Source organism: Nicotiana sylvestris, chromosome 2, assembly GCF_000393655.2.
Source record: "Nicotiana sylvestris chromosome 2, ASM39365v2, whole genome shotgun sequence".
NCBI lineage: Eukaryota > Viridiplantae > Streptophyta > Magnoliopsida > Solanales > Solanaceae > Nicotiana > Nicotiana sylvestris.
Genome location: NC_091058.1, coordinates 78,409,385 through 78,425,842, shown reverse-complemented (window position 1 = coordinate 78,425,842; position 16,458 = coordinate 78,409,385). Strand labels below are relative to the sequence as shown.

The 16,458-nt window shown below is 34.3% G+C and overlaps 2 protein-coding genes across 4 annotated transcripts; both read right to left on the bottom strand.

The window, feature by feature from the left end:
- Positions 1–3,795: 3,795 nt before the first annotated feature.
- On the bottom strand, positions 3,796–10,661 carry LOC104248976 (uncharacterized). Of its 3 annotated transcripts, none has more exons than XM_009805337.2 (3): positions 10,569–10,661; positions 8,109–9,002; positions 3,796–4,176 (listed from the first exon to the last, which is right to left on the bottom strand). In XM_009805337.2, the coding sequence occupies exons 2-3, from the start codon at positions 8,966–8,968 to the stop codon at positions 4,002–4,004; spliced, it is 1,035 nt and encodes a 344-aa protein (XP_009803639.1). In that variant the 5' UTR covers positions 8,969–9,002; positions 10,569–10,661; the 3' UTR covers positions 3,796–4,001. The 3 variants fall into 3 exon arrangements, with proteins under 3 accessions (XP_009803639.1, XP_009803637.1, XP_009803638.1); XM_009805335.2 differs by lacking the exon at positions 10,569–10,661 and adding an exon at positions 10,053–10,485; XM_009805336.2 differs by lacking the exon at positions 10,569–10,661 and adding an exon at positions 10,202–10,482.
- A 579-nt stretch (positions 10,662–11,240) lies between these two features.
- Positions 11,241–13,803, bottom strand: LOC104248978 (endoglucanase 2-like). Its single transcript, XM_009805338.2, has 6 exons — positions 13,596–13,803; positions 13,229–13,512; positions 12,708–13,142; positions 12,221–12,371; positions 11,960–12,126; positions 11,241–11,830 (listed from the first exon to the last, which is right to left on the bottom strand). The coding sequence occupies exons 1-6, from the start codon at positions 13,801–13,803 to the stop codon at positions 11,492–11,494; spliced, it is 1,584 nt and encodes a 527-aa protein (XP_009803640.1). The 3' UTR covers positions 11,241–11,491.
- Between the last annotated feature and the right edge of the window lie 2,655 nt (positions 13,804–16,458).

Genomic DNA, 16,458 nt, shown 5'->3' with positions numbered 1-16,458 from the left:
TAAAGAAAGTGATGAGATCTCCACAAGTTATGTCGCTTCGGAACTGACACAAAATGATCGTCGACGATATATTTAATACAATATAGTGCACAATATTGTAAAAGATTGTGAGGATCGGACTAGCAGTCCAGACACTTGAAGATGTCATACCATTTAGATACAAGTCTTAACCTATATGACTTATTTGGCTAAATCTATATGAAGATCCTTGAAGGATTGAAAATGCCCGAAGCATATAATTCAAAGTCTTGAGAAATGTACTCGATCAAATTATAAAGATCTTTGTACGGTTTAAAGCAATCTGTGCGCGTGTGGTATAATCGCCTCAGTAAATATTTGCTGAAAGAAAGTTACATAAATTATGTTATTTGTCCATGTATTTTTATAAAGAAAATGTCATCAAAATTTGTTACACTTGCTATTTATGTTGGTGACATAAATCTTATTGGAACTCCGGAAGAGCTCCAAGAGGGTCTTAAAAATACTTTTACATGGACAAAGTGTACCCATTAAGTACACCAATGAATATTCAATCACTTGAAGTGAATAAGGATCCGTTCCAACCTCTAGAAGAGGATGAGGAGCTCCTTGGTCCTGAAATACTCTATCTCGGTGTAGATGGTGCACTTATTTATCTTGCTAATGCTAACAAAAGTGGTGCAGATCGTATTGGTAATGCAGATGCAGGTTATTTATCCGATACCCATAAAGCTCGATTTCAAACCGGCAAGCAGGGACATATGGAGGTATATCATATCATGGCGCTCCACAAAGCAATCTATTATTGCTACTTCTTCAAATCACGCTGAGATAATAGCTATTCATAAAGCAAGTAAGGAATGCGTATGGTTGAGATCAATAATTCATTTTATTCGAGAAAAATGTGGTTTGAAATGTGAGAAAAGACCCACAATTTTATTCGAAGACAATGTTGCATGCATAGCCCAATTGAAGGGAGGATTTATAAAAGGAGATAGAACGAAGCACATTTCACCAAAATTATTCTACACACACGATCTTCAGAAAAGTGGTGACATTGATGTGCAACAAATCCGTTCAAGTGATAATCCAGCAGATTTATTCACTAAATCTTTGCCAACTTCAACTTTTGAGAAGATGGTATACAAGATTGGAATGCGGAAACTCAAATATTTGAAACAAGGTTTTCATCAGGGGGAGTAAAATACGCGATGCACTCTTTTTCCCTTACTAAGGTTTTTTCCCTTGGGGTTTTCCTTATAAGGTTTTTAATGAGGCACCTAGCAATGCGTATTACTAAATATGTGTATTCTTTTTCCTTCACTAGGATTTTTTTCCCCACGTGGTATTTCCTAGTAAGGTTTTAATGAGACACATTATCTTTTAATGAACATCCAAGGGGGAGTGTTATAAATATATTATATTATGGATGTTCATTTAGTACTCGTTGTAAATAATCTTCCTGAAGAAGCTTATCCCTATGGGACTCCACCATAAATATGTTTATTTATTTAGTACTCTATTGGAAATAAGCTTCCCGAAGAAGCTTATCACTTCGGTACCCGGTTATGGATAAACATTACCCTAGGTAGAAGATTATTCATATCTGGTACGTAGCAGCTTACACAGCAGCTTGCAGTAGCAGCTTACACAGCAACTTGCAGTAGCAGCTTACACAGCAGCTTGTGTAACAGCTTACACATCAGCTTGTAATAGCAGCTTACACAACAGCTTGTAGTAGCAGCTTACACAACAGCTTCCTTTCTTCTATAAATAGAAGATATTTCAGTTCATTATGTACATCAATTTGAATTCGAATAATATATCAGTTTCTCTATACTTGTCTTTACTTTATAGTCTTTATTTCATAACAACATTGTTATTCTATTAGGTATTTAAAAATTAAGTATATTAATTTATAAGTAAATGTAGTTGATAGTCTAAGAAGAGTAACCTTCTGCCAACAATTAAAGTATTGTACTAAATTATAAAGAAATTATTGTATTGTTAATGTTTGTTCTAAATCCTTCTAAAATATATAGACACATACATGTGCAACATATATTAGAGTTCTAAATCTTTGATTATGGACACTACTCACTAGACAAAATAGTTATTTAATTATTTTTTTAATATTTCGGGATAGTAATTTAATTATTTTTCTATAAATTAAGATTCTAAAATTAATTAAACCTTTGAATGTTAAATTTTTCTTTATTTGAAAAATGTACGAATGGCTAAATTTAAAAATTTAAAATCGAGTGATTTTACTTGTATAAATCCTAATAAACATTGAAAAATTTCTCGAGATCGGCGGCTGATTATGTCTTCTCGATGTTTGTCATCAACATTTTTTGGCGTAGATCAGTATTGAAAAATTATTAGTTTCTTTTATTCTTTTTGTGCTTTCTTACAAAAATATGTGATCTGGCTCCAAATACTAGATCAATTTAAATGCAAGGTGTTGGGCATAAAAAATATTTTTTGACTATTCTTCTCTCTTTCTTCAGTTTTTTATTTTTCATATGGCCAAATACTAGCAATTTTAATATTTTTCAGTTATTCAAAATTACTTTATCAACAAATATAAACGTTAACCAGGATATTAAATATCAAATAACATGTTTGCCTAATAAAGAAATAATATAATTGTAACATAATCATGCGTAATATCTCCTAGAACTTAACATCATTACAAAAAGCCAAGAAAACGTATTTATCACAAGATGATCAAAATTTTGGTTTTTTAAAAAGTGGAAAGTATATGTTTGCTAATTTTTATTTATCACAAATATATCTTTTGAATATACCATTTATATTATTTTATAAAAATTATTTTTATTAATATAGGTGCACGCACACCGTACGTATCCTAAGACTAGTTAGGAAAGGGAGGCATGAATGGAAATTAGAAGGGGATATTAGGAAATAAACCTGCATATTTTTTATGGGAAACTCTCACTGATATCGCTAGTTTCTCTTTATTAATAATGGATGAAAAAGTATATATCAACAACCAAGAAACCGCGTATCTAGAGTTGGCATTTAACTCCTTGAGGTGAGAATCAAATGCTTACTTTTCAATTAATTTGCACTACGGTCACACCTTATTGGATTATTCAAGAAAATTTTCCTACTGTCTAAGCTAAAGCGAATCATTTATCAGAGGATAGAGATGAAGCCCAACCTGAACAGATTATATTCTCTTTTCTGTTTCTGCAATTTGACTGCATTTACCGGAGACAACCAAATTAAAAATAAAAATAAAAATAAATGAAAGACTGCTTCTTTGTCTCGGAAGGACATTTTCTATCCGTTGCATTAACACTATTTCTGATTCAAAAGTTCTGCACTTGAATCCATATGATATTCTCAAAAAGTGCAATCTATACACTTACGACCATTTTCATAAGACAAAAATGGAATGTTGACAAAAATTGAAACGTTAATGGCAGGTTATTGCTGGCTGGAATCATTCTTCTCTATCTATTCAATATTGAGATCATCAAAAAAGAGATTAGAGAGTTCAAGGTAACCAAGCACCTTAGAGACTGAAAATTATGTCTAAAGCATAAATATTTTAACCAAGTAATCAAGGTGCTTCTTTCTTTTGCTCTGCATGTCCACCAGTTCAAACTTAACTTTGGTACATCACTGATTTAGGCACTCGAATGCTTCAACAAAATAATTGTCACTTATTAAAAAGGAAAGGAAAAAAACAACAATCAATACCACTGTCTGACTGCCATCTTCATTCTTCAATAAAGTGAAATGAAAAATAGAAGCAGAATTCGTCATAGATGTAAAAGACAAGGGGGTGCAATCTGGTCCTTTCATTAGATTTAAGAACAAATTTTGCATTTTATCAATGACGCAGTACAAGACAACTAGGGGTACAAAGGTTCCTCTCAAAGCTGCATTTACTGGATATAAGGATTTCAGGTGTTTCATTCAGCTTTTTAAGCTGGAGGGCCACAAGGAACATGACAAAGCCCACGAACAAAGAGTCTAAACACATAAAACTAAATTTTTGAAGCACTAAGCGCCATAACCTTGCATTGTTCATTCATGGCCAAAAGTTGTGCCTCTTTCTTATCAAGTAGAGCAGTCAACCTCACATTTTCTTCCATCAGTTTTTGTACTTCAACCTCTTTCTGCATCTTCTCACTCTCCAGTTGTGTTGTCTTGGCAACCAGCCTGGTTCATATAAGACAAACTCAGCACACAAATCCCAGATGATGAAATATTACTTAAATGAATTATTGCAGCTTCAACATTTTGTGCTGACTGGGATATAACACAATTTTACAGTCATATTTTGACAAGGCCCACTTGTGGGATTACACTGGGTTTGTTGTTGTTGTTGTAGTATTTTGACAAGGATGGATACTTCAACCAATAAATATTAACAACTCATACAGTGGTCAGAATTCTATCTTCATGTGCTAATTAGATGACAAACAGGTCTTCAGACATAGTCATGATTCATGACCATTTGGGAAGCCAACCTAACAAAATCTCACTAAGCTAGTTGTAAGAGCACCAAGTTTGAAGCTAATATTTGCTCAAATAGATATTGCAGCGAGGACAAGTGATGTTCTCTGGATTCCAATCAGATGAAACTTCATCCTTGTTCGAGCTCTCTTTTTGTTCTGTACTATTACTATGTTACTTGGTCATACAGCTACCAACTACTTTAAGATGCTAAGAGAGTAATGAAATACAGGATCGTGGTGCACATAGGCAACAAGTAAATCATTTTGAGCCTAATAACGTCACTCTTTGAGGCCATAATTCTTCACTATATTCTCATATTCTGTAAAATGAATATTTTATTAACATACAGAAGATGGTTGCTTAAAACATCATTTCTGACCTTCCACCATTTAAAGTTTGAGAAAATTATGCATACCTTTCTTGGGTTTCCAACTTGTAACAAAAACTCATAATTTCAAACTCCCTTCTTTCAGACCTTATGTACAATAGTAATTTAACCTAGAAGTGTACAAAAAAAAATTCTTTTGCATCAAGTTTTAATAGTCTGCAACACTATATCATCTAAATTACTGGTTATTGGATCGTCTATCTTTTTGACAAGTATTATTAAATCATGAATCTAATCCTGAATCTAATTTTCTCCAAATAATGGTAAATCATGAATCTAATCTTATCGTTCTCTGTTCACTTTGTCAAAATAATATTTGCATACTAAAAATTATAAACAAAAACAAAATAAATTAAAAAAAATCATGAAATTAAAGAAAAAAAACGAAAGATAAGCTCAAAAGGGAGGAGAAAAATAGTTTTCTTTTCTTATTTATTTGTAGTTTCTCATATTTGTTGTTTTTCTCAATGTTGTTTACTAGGGTTTCAGTGACATGAAAGGATTACATGTATATATATATATATATATATATATATATATATATATATATATATATATATATATATATATATATATATATATAGCAATTAAAAAAGCTAAAAATTTTATATGAAGCTAATATTTATTAAAGTGATGGAGATCTGCATACAGAACTTCAGTAAAATAAGGTAGTTTTGTTACACAAAATGGAAGAAAAAACAAAACTAATAAATTAAAGGGAAAACCTGTAATTTGAAGATTGGAATTTAGTTTTGCTACACATAATTTTTTTTAAAGAAGTAAAACATATTCCATAATGAAGAGATCATCATATTTCAGCTTCAAATTAATAAATGTTAAAGAGGATCTCTTCAATTTGTATTCATGCTACATTTATACATAATTCAGGCAGGCACAAGTCAATAGTTCAGTACTTGAACTTCAGTAACTCAAATTTCAAGATAAAGACTTTTAGACTTTAATTTTAGCAAGCAGCTCGAAGGAGCGGAAAAGGGAGAAATCTTGCATAATCAAGTATTAACATCACATGTAAGAATTTAGAAGTCTAGATTTGTGTTAGACATTCAACATATCATAAGGAAAGACTGAAATCTGTTGAAGATAACATGGTACCATTCTTCTGTAAAGGGGTGCTTCTTTGATAATTCAACATGTCCGGGTCATTGTATAACTTTTTCTATATCTTTAAGCAGATGATTTTACCAATTAAGTTACAACTAAAACAATAAATGAATTTTTATAAAATCAGTATTGCTCAACACTAAAATGTCAATTTAATTGGATAAAGTGTGAATGACGCTATCATTTTAAATATAATGCATCTTAAAAGTTCTAGATTTCAAAAATATTATCAATGAGAAAAAGATTATTCAACTTCATTCTCCAAAGAAAAAAAATTCAAAAGAAAAAGATTATTCAACGTTATGTCATAAGATAGAGACCACAACTTCGAGAGAACTAGGATTCAACACGTAACCATTTATGCATTGAGAACGTGCAAGACAACAACTTCAGATCTCAGCCATCTTGAAATTTGTGATTTCAATTTTTTCGTTAATCCAGGTTTCAATCTTCACATTTCGCAATCAATAATTGATTCACCAAAAACCATTTGCCAAACTTTCTTAATTGATGAAGTTGACTACCCACTATTGCCTAATATTTGATTAACCTAGAGGATTTACAAACTAGCAGTAAAGCCTTCTTTCTTATTTTGTGGCCACCCCTATAAGACTAATTTTTCTCAACTATTTCATTCTGGCATCATCAAACTGTTAATACTTTGTGATTCTTTAGTTTCTGGACTGATATGTAAGGAAAAAAGCCTTTGACAAGCCAGTGTGCTGTCACACAGTATATCCAGGAGTGGGCAAGATGGTTATTGGGGTGCCATTCTGCGTCTCTCGGCACACATATCCAAAACTTTTTATAAAAAACCCAAGAAATTTAGTTTTTACCCAGTAATTTTATGAAAAATAGAGAAACCCTTTTAATTTTGTGTTTGTTGGCCCTCGTACACCCTTAAAATAGGTGTATTTACATAGAGTAAAAACTCTAAGCTCTGCTGCTTCGACTGATTGATTGAACTTCTGACAAATAGTTTTTTTATGAAGTAAGTTCTCACAAAAACTCATGTAAAGAAAATACACCTTGGGCCCAACTCAACCTCAAAAGCTAGCTCATGAGGTGAGGATTGCCTAAGACCATATGACATCAGCCATATATTAGGAGATGTTTTATTCCCTAGAATCTGTATCTTACCATATTGTAAACTAGTAACTGGTATACATTCTCAACCAAGCTTGAGGGATAATCAAGCTTTCCAATTACTTCTCAATATTTAGGATGGTATATCTGTCTTGCATCTGGGAGTTAGCTAGTGCAACAAAGCACATTTCAAAATAAAGTAAAATAACTCCATAAGCAACAATTTGGACTTTTTTATTTCTCTTTATTTTCAACTATCCCTGATAACGTCATGTGAATAACGCCCAAAATTGTTAATTTCTATACAGTCCCAGGCTCCCAGCCCTTTGCATTGAACAATGACCACCGTTAAGTTTCAAATATTCCCCCATCCCACCCCAAGCCTTGAAAATAATAGAAAAGGAGAAGCTATGACGGCCCTGGATCAGTACAAGATCCTATAATAGCCCGATAGATTAAAAGGGATGTTATAGCACTAAGCATGTCCAAGAGTCCATTATGGTATTGATGATCTAAATCAACCACACTCGAAGGAAAAATGTTTAAAGCACTTAGAGCAAATGAGCTTTCATGCTTGCATTCCCTTCAAGTAAATAAATACCTAAAGGTGAAAACAAGGAAAAAAAATTACTCCGGAAAGTAACATTTATAAACGAAAAGGGACCAACATGCAAACTAGAGAAATGAGGTAGCAATTGATGGAGCTATAAAAGCATCTTCTTACCAAATGACACACATATAATATGCAGTGAATTTATGATTGTGCAATTGTATTTCAATTATTATAAACAAGCTGCAAGGCAAGTGTTATTTGAACACACAGGAAGAAGTTGTGCTTTGACATTTGTATTCCAGTTATTATAGCAAGCTGCATGGCAAGTATTAAGATGCAGTGGTACGAAAGTGAGAGAAAAACAAAATATTTAACTATAAACTTCATGCATCACAGACAAATGCATAGCCAGGAAAGAAGGAAATAGGTCTGACATCATGTTATGGTTATGGAAATTTCTTTTGATGAAAGAGGAATACTTACCGCTCAAAAAGCCTTTCAATCGTCTGGAATTGCTTTTCTGATGATAGAAGTGTTTCTCTCACACTAATGAGACTACTGACATAGGATTTCAGAGACTCAAAGTCTCTCTTAACACGACAAAGCTCCTGCTCATTTTCTGCAGCTCTCTGCCTCTGTCTAGAAGTTTCTTCAACCAAATCTTCAACTCTCTGCCGCATCTCAGTCAGGATAAGATTTGTACCCAGAGCAAATCTTTCCATTTCCTCTAACTTAACAGACATGTTTTCAATTTGGAGCGCTTTCCTTTTAATCTCTTCTTCACCAACCGTTACATTCTCTTTCTCTATAGCAGTTTCAGATTCCGCCATTATAACCCTCTTTACAAGACTTTCCATAACATCTGTAACCAACTGTACACTTCTGAGTAATTCACTCATATAAGATCCATCTTGTTCATCAAGGTGACCTTGTTTACTCGAAAGTCTAATCCATGTTTCATCATCAGCATCATCAAAAGACGAGAGATCTACATCCCTAGACCAACCGGATAATGGTATCCCATTTTTATCTACAAGGCCTACTCCATCTAGTTCTTTGATACCGCATGAGGAATTGGCCAAATCTGGAACAGCCATGACTCTGGCTTTAGCTTTCAAGTACGTCATCAACGTTGTAACAGTTCTGACTCTATGCCATAGAGCATCTAACTCTCTCTTTGTATCTTCCTCTGATCCTTGAATAAAAGCATTTACCTCCAACAGTTTTGCTTGCAAAGCATCCACTTGGGACTGACTTTTCTCCATCTCTAGCTTCCAAGTAAGGTCTGTTTGAGCCAATTGGGATTTTAAAGCTGAGAGATCAATATCTTCCTCACCCGCCATCACCTTATCAAGTCAGTGATGTGAGCTCAGGAACCTATGAAAACAAAATTTTAGGAACATTTGGGAGTATTAAGTAGTAGAAGAAAGTTGGTCAAATCACAATGAACCACATGAGAATCATATCAAAACTCCACCATGCAGTTCTTGAACTTTCAGATAAAAAATAAAGATCCTTCCATGGTGATTTTAATCACTTTCATGCATTAAGCAGAATATTCAGATTAAAAGGCTAAACTAAACTCCGTTAACACTTGTTGAGGAATTCCCATGACATTCACAGGATAAAGCATAATAAATGCATCACATATTCTTCGCAATGCACTAGCAATTTAGTCTAGAAAATACAAAATGCATTTCAAAATATTATTAAGTATTCAAATGGAAGAGGTCCAACTGGAGTACTGGACGAAATGGATATTGAGGACTCATATAGCCTACCAACTAGCTTGGGATTAAAGCGCAGAAGTTGTTGTTGTGGAACACTTGCACAAAAGCCTTGACAACGCAGAATACTTTTAAATGCAAACAGAAATCAAGAAACATAAGAAGATATTGCCCTATGTACGGTCTGGATGGAGCATGGAGCATAAATATACATGTGAAGAATCATTAAAAAATTTAAAAATATTAAATTTGAACCCAAAAGTTCTAAGGTGTAACCGGATCAGTAATAAGAACCTATAGATTGAACTCGTTAGAATTTCCTTTGGCATCCAAACTTTAAGCAGCCTTATTTCACTTCCCGTAAAGACAGCATTTCCAGATAAAGTATAGCAAGAACACCATAAAGTCATACAAATTCGTGGCAAACTGTGCCATTCGCATGCCTAAGAAAGGAAAGCGCATACAAAAATAATTTGGCAGGGAGTGAAGATATCAGTCAACCGGGTACATCCTTATAAGTCCAAAATCCAACTGTAAAAATGGCTTCTTTCATCAATCAAAATCATAAAAATCCAAGAAAGAGGAACCCCAGTATCTCTCCCCCCCCCCCCCCCCGCCGCCAAACAAAACAAAAAAGCACTCATGTAGAGAATTAGAATTTCAGACAAAGAAAGGGACAAAATTATCGCATAAATGATACCAATATCATAGGATTAAACCCTTCCTACCGATACCCATCAAATTCCGATCAACATTCAAAGGAATTGCAACGGAAACAGACGCGATCAGAACCAAAAAAAGTGTACAATTTTTTTGCGGAAAAAATTCAAGGTATAGAGAAAGAGGCACCTCGCAAATCGAGGGAAAACTTGGGGAGATTCAGATGAGGCTATAAACAGGAGACAAATTGGCAGGTGATTTATGTTGAATGTTGATGATTACGCTCCCACACACATTTTCTTGCTTTTGTTGTCTCTGCCTCTTCCTTTTCGAGTTTCCTTTAAGATTTTTTCACAAATTATATAGTGGGGACCTTTGAGTATTTTATCTTAGTCCATTTATACTAAGATAAAACCACCAAAATGGATTTAGAGGATAAAATGAGATAAAATTGCTTAAGATTGTGTGTCATCTTCTCCGTGAACTTTTATATATACCAAATATTCATGACACACTGATAATTGTAGATACTAAAAGATAGATAAGGAATTCATACCGTTGATAGTTGGGGGATCAAGTAGATTGAACAAATACAGAGATAGTCATGAATTCACTGTACAATTAGTCTAAGAATTGAGATATAATTATACATAATAAAATTCAATTAGGTTAGTAGATTTTTTAGCTCGTTGTATTGTCATTTGAATTGTGACCTCAACCATGACGTGTCTCCATATATAGACATTATATTTACCTAATTTAAGTAGTTTATTGATTGTTTTTTCCAATCAATATGAAGATTAATATTAAAAATTAACTGAGGATATGACTTGTTATGTATATGATAGATATGTGACATGTGACCATGTATCAAAAATCCACATTTCTTTTTAACAATATAAATTGTGATAAAAACCTTACGGTACACGCGTTTGGTATATAGTACCTACTTTAAATACTATAACTGATGAGATAATCTTATTCTTTTTTCTTCAAATATATACATAGGAACACCCAATGAAAGGATACTTGGGATCAAAAAATGCCCAACTCAAAGATACACATGGCAGTGATGGCACGGGCATATGCAAGCAAAAAAAAAAAAAAAAAAAAAAAAAAACTGGTGCATTAAGCTTCCACTATGCAAGGATTCGGAAAAGGGCCGAACCACATGCATATGTAATAGATGCCTAAAATTCCTTACAACTAAAGGGTGTCATTCTATGGTTGAAAAATATTACTATAAATTTACATTTTGGCAACTCCTTTCATTTGTCAGAGTAGTCGCTCATAGGGACATATCTATTTGCACAGAGGATAGACTAGGTGAAGAATCGTAGTAAGGACAGGTTAAGGCAGGGCGTTTGGAGCTGGCGGCAGTTGTAGTTGCGCTTAAGTTGTAGCGTTATTACTTGTATGGTGAACCATGTGCGGTTTTCACCGACTTAACAAGGAAAACACAGTGCTGGAGTTTATGTTTCAGTTTTTCACAAAGGACTCTACTTGTGATGAAGAGGTGATCAGGCCTGAGATGAGTCCAACAATAAGGGCACTGTTGTAAGTGGTTGTTTCACTTTGGGAAATGTTGTTCCGAAAGTCCATATATGTATCACTAAGGGATGGTCCCCCAACAAGAGCTCCCACTGCAACATTTGGATTAGGTTCTCTTGTATGAAGCCATTTGAAGCCATCACTGCAATTAGAATTATCATCTACTGGAATTGAAGCACCCCTGTGGTGAACTTGCTGAGGATATCTACTTCCATAACCAACAAGGTAGCTAATTTCCATTCGATTGTTTCCCAATATATAATCCAACTGGAAACAAAATAAAGACATAGATGTTTAATGTACGTGACATATAATGCATCTGAAACAATGACATGTTCAACTGGCCGTGCCATTTTATATCACGAAAATTGAACCTTGAAATACGCAAATACATGCCTGTGAAACTGCAAAGTTGCGCAATTCTGTTGGTTCATAGAGCTCCCCACTGCAATATAAATTTGATGTTTGGGAGCAAAGCATATAATCACTGTAAACAACTGCCAAAAATGAAGAGGCCACAGAATACTGCAATGGATTCCACTGGTTAACCCATACTAGGCCATCTGCAACAAAATTACAGTTTTATTATACCTACCTTTCTTTCTGAAAGGAAAAAGATCATAATGATACAATGACTTGTTGACAGGATCATAATACCTGCTGTTCTTTGGGAGGTTGCCGTTGGGGATTCAGGTAAAAGTCCACACAAAAAGGTTTCAGCAGTTTGTCTGTACAACTGGAGAGAAAGACTTTCCTCTGTTGAAATATCTTCCTTTGACCCAAAGAAATTGACCCTTGATAGTAGGACCTGAATCAAAGGTCAAAAATCTGCATAGCTGTTAGCTGGAGTGTTCTTTCTTCTCAAGATTAAAAAAACAAGCCATTAGTCATTTCTTGTTTATGAACATTATTTATGAGAATAATGGCACATGCTTCACCAAATTACGGGCCTTAACTTATTTTAGCAAAGCTAAGGATGCAGTGCAGAACAGAAGCAAGATTTAGTGTTCTTCATAGTGTTTCCAAATTCCAAGTATAGTTTTTCCAGTTTCATGCTAATGATGCAAACAGATTTCAAACAGATACTATCAGTTCTAATATTCTGGAGTACATGTAACTTCATGGTAATGTATGAGTACAATACCTGAACTCCAGCCAACTTATTTTCCCAAGAAAACCAAGATGGATTTCCCCAATTAGCAAACGCGTTGCCATTTGTAGTTACATATCTAAGGTAAGATTTCTCTTCAGTCGCATGATAAAGCCAGGCAGCTGCCCACAAGAGTTCATCCCCAAATCCAGTAGAATTATAAAATTCTTGCACTCCAGGTATACTGATACTGTACAAACCTCTATAAGTAACAGCAAACTTGAATAACTGTTGGGCATGCTTAAGCAGAGTCTCTGAGTAGGCAGAGTCAATTGACGCGAATACCAAAGATGCAGCTGCCATTGCTGCTGCAGTTTCAGCTGCAACATCTGTCCCTGGATATGTCGCATTCACGTGTGTGAGAGGCCTTTTCCGTGTCATAACCTCAGGTCTTTCCCAGCAAGTGTGATCCAGCTTTGGGTCACCCACCTTTCTTGTAGAAAAACACAGAAAGATACTTCAGTAAGTTTTATCACTGAAGATAGTTCGTAATTGTCAAAGGGAATTAAATTTACCTGAATATAGAGGACATTATCAGAAGGATGGGCATTAATAAGGAAATCAGTTATCCACTTGAGGGATTCGTGGGCATTTTCCAGCTCATTCACCAACTTCATGTTGTTGCCATACTCCAAAATGGACCATGATAAAACAGTTGCAGTGAATGCCATTGGAAATCCAAACTTCACATGGTCTCCAGCATCAAACATTCCTTTAGTTAAATCCAAATTCGCTTCGCTTCCATCTCCCATAGCTGAATCTCCTCTCCAAGCAATCTTATTATTCACCAATTTTCCAGCTGCAATCAATAATTCAAATATGAAAACAAAATAAGCATTATATTTAGGACTAATTAAGTGACCGATGTGTATATAGTCTTACACTTCTGAACGTCGAAGAATCGCATAGCAATGCTAAGAGCATTTGCATATTTGTTAACAACTTGGTTTGTATCAGCGTTTGAAGAATCAGAACGATGAAAATATTTGCGAAAACTAAATAAGACCGCAGCAAGAACGAAAGCCACAAAAGAAAAAAGGACCAGCCCTCGCCAGAACCATCTTTTATCCTTGGGTGATTCCTTTTCCATTCAGTTTCAGTTCTTTTCACCAAAATATTTCAGAACAAAATCAGACTGTACCCTCCATTCTTTGAATTTAAGGGACAGATATATTAAAAGGAACGACTTTTTCCAGCATGCCGAATGATGAAAATTTAAACTGATCAGAGACCAGATCATGATAATGAGCTAAATTATACTGCCCCAGAAGCCGCATTATATATGCTATTTGGGTATCTAGACAATCACCATAATACAGGAGATAGAGTTAACCGGCATATTTGAGATTTGTCTTTTTTCTTTATATATTTTTGAAAAATGATTATATCTTGATATAAAATATGTGAGTTGTGATTACGTAAATATAGATAACCCAAACTTTATTGAGAAGCTGCCAATCAGGTGGTGCAAAGTCAGTAAAGAATGATGCCAACAATCTGATCCTTGATTTCTCTACTTCAACGAACAACTTTTTGGAAGCATTTGGAACTGTTTTTAACGAGAATCGTGCTGCTTATTCCTCTTTCTAACCTATGCCACCAATAAAAGCCTCCCGCTTACCTAAGGAATTTCATTTTTAAATTATTCCGACTATGCTTGCTCCTCTTGTCTGAGGATAAAATGAAACCAAAAGGAATATTCTATAATCTTTTATGTCCTTTTATATACTGTACATCCTATGTCCGAATTCACGCAATACTTCTTGCTTTTCGAAATTCAAACTTCTTAATATAGATACAAAAAATTTTAATTTTTTAAAATAAAATTTACATATTTGGAAACTACCTAAATGTACTATAAGCCATAATAATTAATAATTTAAAAGAATATATAAAAAAATTACGGTAAAAAAATAATTCGTTTGACTCTCGAAATCCGAACACCTTCATATAAATTAGGACGGATAAAGTATATGATAAAAGAAAACTAAGAGGAATAAAGTTATGTATATTTATATCCTATTGTATGTGATACACTTTCACGTTTAGTCTGAATAACAATTTTTTATATAATTTAACAGTAAACTTCTTGTTTTTACCTTAATGAAATAATTTATAACCTTTGTTTTAGATCACAAGTTTCAAAAATATTTTCTTTCTCAAAACTTTCGGCAATGATTCAGTTCGGATATCTTGTGACAGTATTTAATTATATTGGCATCATATATTCTACTTATTCAACCCCCAAAACTTTCTTCCATTAGTATGACTGTAGAAAAAAGATTCTGAAATACCTAAAGAAAAATGAAGTAATGCCTTTGGGAGATGTGAAATGAGAAAACTTTGAGCAACAATGGTAGCTAAACACCGTGCAGAATCTCTTAGGTTACTGACTAGTAGAACCATCGTCCAGTCACCAATGTCAACTAGTCACGATTCATTACTCCTCTTAGTTTTCCAATATCACTATTGCAAACAACACAAAGTACTTCGATTATCACTGAACTCTGTTATTAGAATTAAGAGGCCTGAACAAGCAGACACCATAGAGAAATAATTGTAGTTCCAATAAGAAAGAAACAAATACTACTAGTTGGAAACATATGAAAATGTCGAGATGCAGGTACATGACACCTTTAGATCATATTCTATAATTTCTATGCGTTGGAATAAGAGAAGTAGGCAAGGTTACCACTAAGCTCACAGGTTAAAAAGAGAAAAATAAGTTTGATGGATTTGTAGGTTCTCCTTTAGCTAGTGAAAGAGAAAAACGAAATACAATACTAGTTTTCAGGAGAGTGTATTGGCTTGTTTATTTGCTTAACTCTTTTAACTTTCGAGCTACATACAAGACTACAAAATTTGGACTTAGAAGCAAACAGGGGTACAACTGGGAAATTCTTCTCTTTGGGCCAAGGTCCCTGAACAAATGTCTCTTCCTCTTGCTCTCCCCTCAACGTTGAACTTTCCAATAGTCAAGGTTTCTCGCCTGAACCTGTGAACATGGATTCAGGGGCAAGAGGAGTAGGAGTATCCAGCTGGTAAAGGTTTAGTGCAGGACCAACAAATCGGAATAGTATCCAAGCCCCAATTATAATAAAAATAGAAGCATAAGCAAATTTGTTGAGCCAAAACAAAAGACCCTTTTCTCCCACATACAACTCCAATGCTTTCTCAGTCAGAGTCATGGATTCCCAATCCTTAGGTGGCGGCTTAGCCTTGGCAACTTGTTTTGCGGCATTAAGCATTTCTTCTTGCTTCTGCTTTCTTCGTTTAGATGAACGTCTTCTGTATCGAATCTCCAACGTGTTTGGTGGTGTTATTGGTGGTGTTATGGGTTGTGATTCGTTGCCATTATCATTTATGCTGCTGGTTGCATTGTTATTGCCATCACTGCTGCTGCTTCTAATAGGAAAACGAACAAAGGATTGAACATGGCGATGTTGAGATTTAGAGGAAATTGGTATTGGGATTGTAGTGAAGTGTTTTGGGTAGGTAGAGAGCATGTTGGTGTTCATTTTCATTGCCTGTAGCAGGGAACTTAGTTAAAGCATCAAAGTATGAGGCCAAGAGACGCACAATGGTTTTTGATTACCTTATCCTTTTATCCCAACTAAGGAGGATACCCCATCTCAACCTTTTTCTCTATTTCCTTTTTAATTCTGAAATTCTTAAATGATACTCCTATATGCTAATGGAACTTTGACTAAACTGTTGATATTTTTTACAGAGTTCAATAACTAAT